Genomic DNA, 9,583 nt, shown 5'->3' with positions numbered 1-9,583 from the left:
CAGCAGGGGCTGGGAAGGTGGCTCAGTGGTAGAGTGCTTGCCTTGCATGCATGAAGCCCTGGGTTCCATTCCCCAGCACCACATAAGCAGAAAAAGCTGGAAGTGGCGCTGTGGCTCAAGTGGTAGAGCGCTGGCCTTGAGCTGAAGAGCCGAGGGGCAGTGTGCACGGCTGACACACGCACATCCCTCCCAAAAATAAAATGGCCCAGCAGATCCTCAAGGCCAATGGCCAGCAAAAGTTCCAAGGCCAGCTCTGATTGGCTCATGTGTGTCATGGGATCATCTCAGCCAATCAACATCCAGCCCAAGTTCCCAGGCCAGCTCTGATTGACTCACATAAGTCGTGGTCACCTCCAAAGTAATCGTTTTGACTCTAGAGAGGCCAGGCCCCTCGGGAGCAGAACTTGGGGTTCGGGGCAGAAAGTATTTGGGAGGGAAACAGGCAAAGGTTGGGGTCACACGGCCTTTAGCTCAGAGCGAGAAGGGTAGATCTCCCAAGGCACTGGGGCGCCAGAAGTAAAGACTTTGCTTGCATACTAGGTGCAGGGAACAGCTTGGGGAATGGCCAGGCCAGGGAGACAGCGCAGGGCCTTCAGCACCTAGTATGTGACTCGGGTAAGTGAAGTCAGGGAAGAGGAGGTGGAGGTGTGGGCAGGGCTTTGCCGGTGCTGGGAGGGGGTTGCTTTCAGGCGAATCGGGTAGCTTTCCAGCAGGGGGAGGGTTGAGAACGGATTTGTTAGGTGGTGGGAAGGCAGGAGGTCTGGGTGGGAGCGTAAGTGGGGATATAGAAGAGGTGGATTTTAAAAGACTTGAGAAGTCAGGCATCGTAGCACACACCTATGATCCCTGCGACTTGGGAGGAAGAGATTCTAAGATCTCAGGTTCAAAGCCAGCATGGGCAAAGCTATTGAGACCCTTCTCAGGAAAGTAATAAAGCTCGGTGTGATACGGCGCCTTACACCTGTAATCCCAACTATGGGAAGCAGAGGTAGGATTGACATACAAAGCAGCCGGGCAAAAGCATGAGAGCCTACCTAAAAAACGAATAACTAATGCTAAACTTGGGGTATGGCTCAAGTGATGGGTACAAACAGTAACTGTGGGTTAGCTTGGCTTTGTCCCTCCCCCAGCAGCTGGGGCTCCATAGCCTTGGGATTGAAGTCAGCGTGAGTGCTGGGATCTTTGTTAATAATTAACACCTCATCATTCATTAATGCTGCAGAAGACAGCCCCACATCTGATGTGCCTTCATCTTTGGGTGTTTTCTGCTCTTCCTATCTCAGTAATCCTCAGGACTCTTGAGAAAGGCAGGGGGAGAGGCAGCCTTGGGCCTCAGTTTACCCTCTAAAGCAGGAGGTGGACTTGTTGATCTCTTAAGGACATTTTTCTTTCCTTTGGAAATAAGGTCCCCATGTAGCTCAAGCTAGTCTGGAACTCCTATTTTTCTGCCTCGGCATACAGACTGCTGGATCACCTAGTTATAATTTTTTTGGGGGGTTGGTTGTGGGGCTTGAACACTGGGTCTGGGCGCTGCCTCTCAGCTCTTCAGCTCCAGGAAGCACTCTGCCACTTGAGCCACAGCGCCACTTCTGGCTTTTTCTGCTTCTGTGCTGCTGAGGAATCGAACCCAGGGCTTCATGCATGCAAGGCAAACACTCTACCACTGAGCCACCTTCCCAGCCCCAACCGGGTTATAATTTAAGGGCTCTTTGGGGGAGGGGGGGAATGAAGCCAGACACCAGTGACTCACACCTGTCATCCTAGCTACTCAGGAGGCTGGGATCTGAGGGTCGCAGTTCAAAGCCAGCCTGGGCAGGAAAGTCTGTGAGACTCTTATCTCCAATAAACCATTCTGAAAACCAGAAGTGGTGCTCAAGTGGTAGAGCACGAGCCTTGAGCTGAAGAACTGAGAGACAGCGCCCAGGCCCAGAGTTCAAGCACCACAACTGACCAAAAAAAAAAAAAAAGTCTTCATCAGGTCTCAGAGAGCAATCTTCCATTCACCCTGCCACCCATTTCCTATGTCCCTTTTAGGGCCCGCCTACTGCCCTTACTGAAGGAGGTCTTGGCCTCTTTGGCTGGTTGGAAGTTATTGACATGCTCAACAACCAATCACCACCTGAGTACTCCATGACTTCTGTTACCTATTATTCTCTCCTCTATTGGGCCACTGGTCCCCTTTGGGCTCTTTCCAAGGACCCAGCTTGCAAGCTCCGGGGTGGCTGGTGGGAGTGGCGGTATATACACAGGTCAGCAGCTGGAATGGGGAGAGAACTGGAAAGATGAGCTGGTGTGGACAGCATGCATGTCAGACCTGCGTGGACTTGCAGGATCTTAAAACGAAACAGTGCGTTCTAGGAGAGACTGGAGTCACGGCAGTTTCTGGAGCAGAGTACAGGAAGCTGGAACTCGTGATTGCTTAATCCTAGCACTAGGGAGGATGAGGCAGGAAGGTCATGAGCTTGAGGCCTGCCTGGTTCATTGTGCAGACCAGGCCCCTTTGGGGTGTCTCAGATTCCACATACAAATCTAATTTTTGGATCAAATCCTGTACCCTACTTTCAAGTCTTTATAGAAATGGGATAAGACATGATTAATGTATGCTCAGACGGGCAAATTACAGGTAGAGCACAGAGGCCATTTGCAGAACTCCTCCCCGCCCCAATAATGCAACGCCACTAAGGCCACCATCGCTTTTATTTCTGAGCTTCTGGTGGAGGGCGGGCCCTGGGAAACCCAAAGTAGGTTTTTGATTGGCCAGAACCTCAGCGGACGGAGCCCATAGGTTGGAACTCTGGGTGGACTAGAACTCTTGGTGCCCGGATGGTGGAGCTTGGGGGCGGGGCTCCGGGGGGCGGGGCGTTCCGGGGGCGGGGCCTCCGGGGGGCCGCATCCTCCCCGGAGTTGGAGCTAGGCGGGCGCCTACTTCTGGGCCGGGATCATGTCGTCGATGGCCTGGCCTTTCTCCAGCTTCTTCTCCATCTCCACCATGAGCTTCACACCATCCACCACCAGCTGCACCTGTTCCACCTCAGACGAGCCCAGCCGATCGGCGTTGGATATGTCGAATACCGCACCCACCGCGGCCGTGTCCACGCCACCTGTGTGGAGCAGCGGGGAAGGGCAGTGAGGAGGGAGAGGGGGGCCGGGGGCGACCCTGTGGCCGAGCCCCGATTCTGCTTCAGGAACGGTAGGTACCTTGTCCGGAAACCATCCAACACCACATTTCCAGAAAGGGAAACTGAGGCCCAGGGGCCTGCAGGCATGCGTGTCGTATAACTGTGATTATAGTAGCTCCTGAGCACACGTGTAGATGCCCACTTTACACAGGAGGAGCCCAAGGCCCACCCTTACCGGCTCGGGGACCCGCGGGGTGCCCCACGTCCCCCCCCCGCGGAGGGCGCCCAGGTGCGAGGGGGCGGGGCAGGGCGTGCAGGAGCGCACCTGTGCCCCGTTTCTGCAGGCGTAGACGGGTGAGGATCTCCTCGAACTTGGGGTGCTTGCTCAGGTGCGCCAGCTTCACGTGCACGCCCCCGCGCAGCCCTGTGCCCAGGTTGGAGGGGCAGGTGAGCACGTAGCCCAGGTGCTCGTTCCACATGAAGGGGTGGCCTGCTTTCTTAAAGATCTCCTCAATCTGAGGGGGAGGGGGAGAAAAGCAGAGGTCGGCACCTGCGGGCTCCCCCAAGTGCACCCCCAATCAAAGCCAACAGGCGAGGTGGGGCTGGGCGGGAGCGCAGGTTGGGAAACCCAGGAGGAGGCGTCTGGCCACGCCCCGAGTCTGGCCACGCCCCATGGACAGAGGCTGGCTCTAGGGGGCGGGGCTTTAGAACATGGGTGTGGCCAGGACTGAAGGGCTAGGCTTAAGCCGAGCGATGGGCGGGGCTTTGGGAGTGGGAGAGGCAATATCTTTGTGAATGGGCGTGGCCTCGGAAGTGGAAAGGGTGTATCTGCATGTGAGGGGCGTGGTCTGGAAGTGGGCGTGGTGTGAGAGAGAGACCTTGAAAGGGCTTTGGGTGCTTTGGGTGTCTTTGTGTATGAACAGGCAGCTTGGCCTTTTGGAATTTGAAGTCTGTCTTTCCATGTGAAAGGGTGTGGCGTAGGAACTGGGCGTGTCTTGTATTTGCATGTTGGGTGTGGCCTCTCGAGTGGGCGGGGCGTCGAGGGGCAGGTGGCGCCCACCTTCTGCAGCCCCACGCAGAAGCGGCGGAAAACTTCCTTCATGTTGCCGCCCTTCTCCATGGAGATGACACGGAGGTGGTCCTCCTCGTTCACCCACACCAGGAAGCTCTTGTTGTCATTGTGCCTAAGGTGAGATCAGAGGCCAAGAGTCAGATTTGGGGGCCCCGAAAAATGGGGGGTGTGCTCGCCTTCCCCCCCAAACCACAGGTGCTTGAGTCGGAGCATTCAGACGTCAGGGGATCTGCAGAACCTCACACCTGGGATCCCAGGGCTTCAGAAGGAATTAAACAGCCTTCTATTAAAGAGACTATAACTACTCAGGAGGCTGAGATCTGAGGATCAAAGTTTGAGGCCAGCCCACACAGGAAAATCCCTGAGACGTTTTACCCTCCCATTAGCCAGGGGGGGGAGGAAGTGGGGCTGTGGCTCTCCGTGGTGCAAAGGGCATGGACAGAGCAGTGGAGGGCCTCACCAGATGCCCCGGGCATCAGGCCAGTCTCGGGCCATGCCTGAGGCCAGCAGCAGGGGGGACACGGGCTTGTCGAACAGGAAGTGGTCATCGATGAGCTGCTGCTGCTCCTGCTCCGTCATGCTCTTCAGGGGGTAGTACTTGCCCTTGAACTCCCCAGTCAGGCTGTTGAGAGCTGGGGGGAGAGGGTTAAACAGGGCTGGCTCGCTTCAGCTGAGGTGTGGTATCCAGGGAACCCCATGCTTGCCCCCAGTGGTCTGAGCCATTAACAGAAGCTAAACACTATGCCACCTCCACTTGTGACCTGTCCCCAAGTCTCTCCAGGAGCAGACTCAGCACCAGCAAGGTGTGGTGGTGCACACATGTAATCCCGGCTACTCAGAAGGCAGAGATAGGAGGATCTGGAGTTCAAGGACACCCAAAGTTTGTCAGGCAGCCCCTGTTTGAGTTGAATTGAGCGACTTGCAAGGGCCAGGTCTGTGGGGGACTGGAGAAATGAGGTGTGTGGGGGGATGGGACTCACCTTCCACGGAGAGCTTCTCCACAGCCCGACGCTCACCCCGCGAGCAGTGTGGGGGCAGCGTGTAGCCCTTGATGCTGCGGCCAGTGCGCACCCGGCTGCTGAGCACATAGTTGGGGTCTAGGTCGTCTCCACCCTGGGGGGAGGGGCAGTGGGAGGGACGCTGGGATGACAGACCCTCAGGGGTGCACCATCCCACTGAGCCCAGGGCTCCCCAAAACCTTCCTTGAATCTCCCCCTGATTTCCTAGGGCTCTTCTAGATCCGTGGTTTACCACCCCACTCCTGGCCAGCCTCCCAGGGCTCCTCACATCTCCAGGGTCCTCAGTGCCTCCATGGCTTCCCCAGAACCCCACATCTACCCCAACTCCTGGATCTCCCCCTCTCCCCCCACCCTCTGGCTCCCTGTCTGTCTGTGTGTCTGTGTACTCTTCCCATCCCACCCCGGATCACTGACCTTGAGGTTCTCATGGTTGAGGTCCGTCTTGTGCTTGTCAGTGGGCTTGTAGCCGCCGTGCCGGTCCTGGATGATGGGGTCGAAGAGATCCTTGAACACCGTGTATGACTCCTCGTCCCCGGCCACACAGCCCACCGTCATGATGAAGGGGTGACCTGGGGGGGGGGCAGCCGGCTGAGGTCAGAGATGTGAGCCCATGTGTGTGTACCGGGGAGGTGGAGGCTGAGAGGGTTTGGACCCAACCCCCTCCCCAGTCCCCCTCAGCTCCCAGACCTGGATTGTCCACGCCTGTCTGGATGACGTCATCCAGGGTGAAGCCAGCCGGCGTCTCCTTGTCCCGCAGCTTCTTGTAAAGGTCAGGGGTCAGCACCTTGGCCATGTGGTTGTTGTGCTTGCTGAGGTCGGGGTACTCCTCCTCCGGCTTGTAGTTCAACTTGAACTTGTTGTGGGTGTTTCCGAACGGCATGGTGGCGGCGGTGGGGGGGTGGGGGTCTGTGGGGGGGGGGACAGGGAAGGACGGTGAGCCGAACCTAAGCAGGGTGTGAGACTCGGGGGTGAAGAAGCTTGAGGACCTGTTGCAACAAGAGAGCCCCCCTCCCGCCCCCCCCCAACCCCTGAACCCTGCCCAGGAGAAGCAGAGTCTCAGGTGAGCTCCCTGGCTGGGTCATAGTCTGGCTCCATCACCCAAGACTAGTTACATTCCCCCAGGCCAGAGAAGAAACAAGGGTAAGAGTATGGACTTGGGCTGGGAAGGTGGCTCAGTGGTAGAGTGCTTGCCTTGCATGCATGAGGCCCTGGGTTTGATTCCTCAGCACCACATATGCAGAAAAAGCCAGAGGTAGCGCTGTGGCTCAAGTGGTAGAGGAGCTAGCCTTGAGCATGGTGAAGTTTGGGGACAGTGTCCAGGCCCTGAGTTCAAGCCCCAGGACTGGGGCGGGGGAGTGGGGGGCGGAGAGCTAAGGGGAGAGTGTATGCTTTGGAATCAGACAGACTGGGTTCAAATCCTGGCTCCTACTCTTTCCTTGGGACAAGGTGGGTGGACTTGAGCAAGTTGTTAAACTTCTCTGTGCTTCTGTTTACTCAGTCATAAAAAGAGGCCCTATAAAAACACAAACCTCTTGGGAGGTTGTGAGGGAGAAAGGGGTTTAAAAGAGTTAATGCAGGAGAGGCACTTGTACCCATGTCTTGTTCACACCTTATATTCTTTTTTCTTTCTTTCTTTTTCTTTTTTTTTTGTTTTTGTTTTTTGTCAGTTGTGGGGCTTGAACTCTGGGCCTGGGCGCTGTCCCTCAGCTCTTCAGCTCAAGGCTAGCGCTCTAACGCTTGAGCCACAGCACCACTTCCTGTTTTCTGATAATTAATTGGAGATAAGAGTTTCACACCTTTCCTGCCCTGGGCTGGCTTTGAACTGCGATCCTCAGATCTCAGCCTCCTGAGTAGCTAGGATTATAGGCTTGAGCCACCAGCCCTCAGCTCTTATATTCTTTTTGTTGTTGTTCTTGTTGGTCATGGGTCTTGAACTCAGGGCCTGGGCACTGTCTCTGAGCTCTTTCACTCCAGGCTAGCACTCTACCGCTTTGAGACACAGCTCCACTTCTGGTTTACTGGAGATAAGAGTCTTACTCGGTTTCCTGCCTGGGCTGACCTTGAACTGTGATCCTCAGATCTCACTCTTCTGAGTAGCTGGGGGAGCCACTTGTACCCAGCTCCAGCAGTCTTTTATTTAGCTATTATTATATCTGTCCTGGTGGTGTTGGGTTTTCGGGAGCTGCAGAGAAGGAGCACTTGAACAGGAGTCTGCTCTCCGCGGGGCATCCTGCTCCAAGCTTGAGAGGCAGAGTTGGGGCAGGGGGCTGGGTGGGCACACCCCCCTCCACCATCTACATCTCTGTATCAGGTTAGTCTCTGGAGTCCACACAGCATGGGGTTCAAACCCCAGCTTGGCGTGTGGGTGCTGTGTGTTCCAGGCTCAGACCTCTCTGATCCTCAGAACTCAGCCGGGGCATTATTGTATCCATTAGACCCAATGGAGGACCCCCCAGCTCCAGCCGGGGGGGGGTGGGGGTGGTGCGATGGAACTGGAGAGGGGTTGGGGGAAGGCCCGTGGTTATTTTTAGGGCCTGGCATCTGCATCCCCCAGGCCAGCCCCGCCCTGGCTCGGTTTGTACCAAGTCAGCAGGGGGTGGGTGGCCAGGGCGGTGGGGAGGACACACAGCCAAGCCCCGGGGCTCAAGGACACCCCAGAAAGCCCAGACTCCCTCCCTCCAGAGGGTGCCTGCTGGGGACCTCAACCAGGGACACCCTGAAGGCATGGAGGCCAGGCAGGTGACCCTAAAGAGCTGGGCACGCACCCCTCCAGCTCCATCAAGTGAGTCCCAAGGGGATGCCTGTAATCCCGGAGCCGGGAACAGTCAGACACAAGGTCACAGCCACCCTGACCGGTGACAGGCACCCCCCGCTGCCCGTGGCGCCCAGCTGGGGTGACCCTTTTTGGGGCTCTGGGGACCCCCTCATCACACACACACAGGGGCTCAGGACTTAGGGTAAAAGCCACATTGGGGCCACAGATTGGGGGGCCCTCTGGTCCCACAGGGCCACCTGCTGGAAGTGACAGAGGGGCCAGACGTAGGTCATCCCCTCCAGCCTAGGCACGGAGCCCCCCCATGTCCCCCTCCCCAGTACCTGGCCGAGAGAACTGTCTGTGTCCTGCAGGCAACACCAACCCGGAGGCAGGGCCCGGGGTTCCCGCTTTATATCGGGGGGCTGGGGCTATGCGATTGGCTGGGTGGGGCTGTCCCCAGGGAGGGGGCCGAGCTGCCCGGGCACAGCGCCCACCCCACAGCCAGGCCTGCCCAGTGCCCAGCCCCATGGTGGCCTTGTATGGGCCGCCCCAGCGCCCCCCAAAACCACGCCCGCCCAGCCCACGAGCCAGTGCTGAGTCGGGCTGGCGGGGAGCAGCTGGCTGGCTGCCGGGGACACGCCGCGGCCTGCGCATGTGCTGGCCACGGCCCCCCTGGACCCTCACCACACACACTACACACACCTCCCCCCGGCTGGCTGAGCCCCAGCATCTTAGGAGATTCAGAACCAGGAGCCCACCGAGGACACAGCCACCCCTGTGTGACCCAGGGAGCCACTGAGCAGGAGGGAAACTGAGGCTGGGCCCCGTTGGGGAGATGTGAACTCTGGGATGGGGGGTCACGCTCCTCCCGCCCCTCCCTCTCGTGCCCAGGGCCATGTGTGCCCCCGAGTTATTTTTACGGTGCCCTGTGGCCTCCACGGCACAACCGGAGCGGCAGCTGGTGTTGGGGGGGCGGCCACGTGTCCGGGTTAATTATAACTGGGTGTCCGGCGTCCCCAGCCTCCCCTCCTTACAAGGGCAGCTCAGGAGGCCCCCCGTGGCCCCACCCAGCCCCAAGGGGAAGGGAAGGTGGGGGGGAGGAGTCCTGTCACTCTGCACGCGGGACTGGAACAACGCACTGTGACACACTCAGCACCCCAGCTGTCATCGGGGACCTCAGTTCCCAGGAGGGGAGTCCATGCCAGCAGGGCCGGTATTTGAGGGTGCAGCCTGGAAGGTTCCGGGCCTCTGTCATCTCTTTACCTATCTTCCTACCTACCGACCTATTGCTGGGTCTGAATTCAGTTCCTTCCACTTCTCTTGCTCAGCTGGTGCTCTACCACTTGAGTCATGCCTCTAGCCCCACTTTTTGCTTTTTACTTTGGAGCTTGATTCTCATAGATTTCTCTGCTTGGGCGCTGTCTCTCAGCTCTTCAGCTCAAGGCGAGCGCTCTACCACTTGAGCCACAGCGCCACTTCCAGTTTTCTGGTGGTTCATTGGAGATAAGAGTCTCACGGAAGCTGGGCGCTGGTGGCTCACGCCTGTAATCCTAGCTACTCAGGAGGCTGAGATCTGAGGATCGAGGTTCAAAGCCAGCCTGGGCAGGAAAGACAATGA

The 9,583-nt window shown here is 57.8% G+C and overlaps 1 protein-coding gene across 1 annotated transcript; it reads right to left on the bottom strand.

Annotated features, from left to right (window-relative positions):
* Positions 1-2,922: 2,922 nt before the first annotated feature.
* Positions 2,923-6,098, bottom strand: Ckm (creatine kinase, muscle). The gene is made up of 7 exons (XM_013032659.1): positions 5,898-6,098; positions 5,625-5,779; positions 5,172-5,304; positions 4,652-4,823; positions 4,180-4,303; positions 3,445-3,634; positions 2,923-3,101 (listed from the first exon to the last, which is right to left on the bottom strand). The coding sequence occupies exons 1-7, from the start codon at positions 6,088-6,090 to the stop codon at positions 2,923-2,925; spliced, it is 1,146 nt and encodes a 381-aa protein (XP_012888113.1). The 5' UTR covers positions 6,091-6,098.
* Positions 6,099-9,583: the final 3,485 nt, after the last annotated feature.

This window comes from Dipodomys ordii, unplaced genomic scaffold, assembly GCF_000151885.1.
Source record: "Dipodomys ordii isolate 6190 unplaced genomic scaffold, Dord_2.0 Scaffold156, whole genome shotgun sequence".
Taxonomy (NCBI): Eukaryota; Metazoa; Chordata; class Mammalia; order Rodentia; family Heteromyidae; genus Dipodomys; species Dipodomys ordii.
Note: the sequence above shows the minus strand (reverse complement) of the source record. Positions and strands in the feature narration are given on the sequence as shown.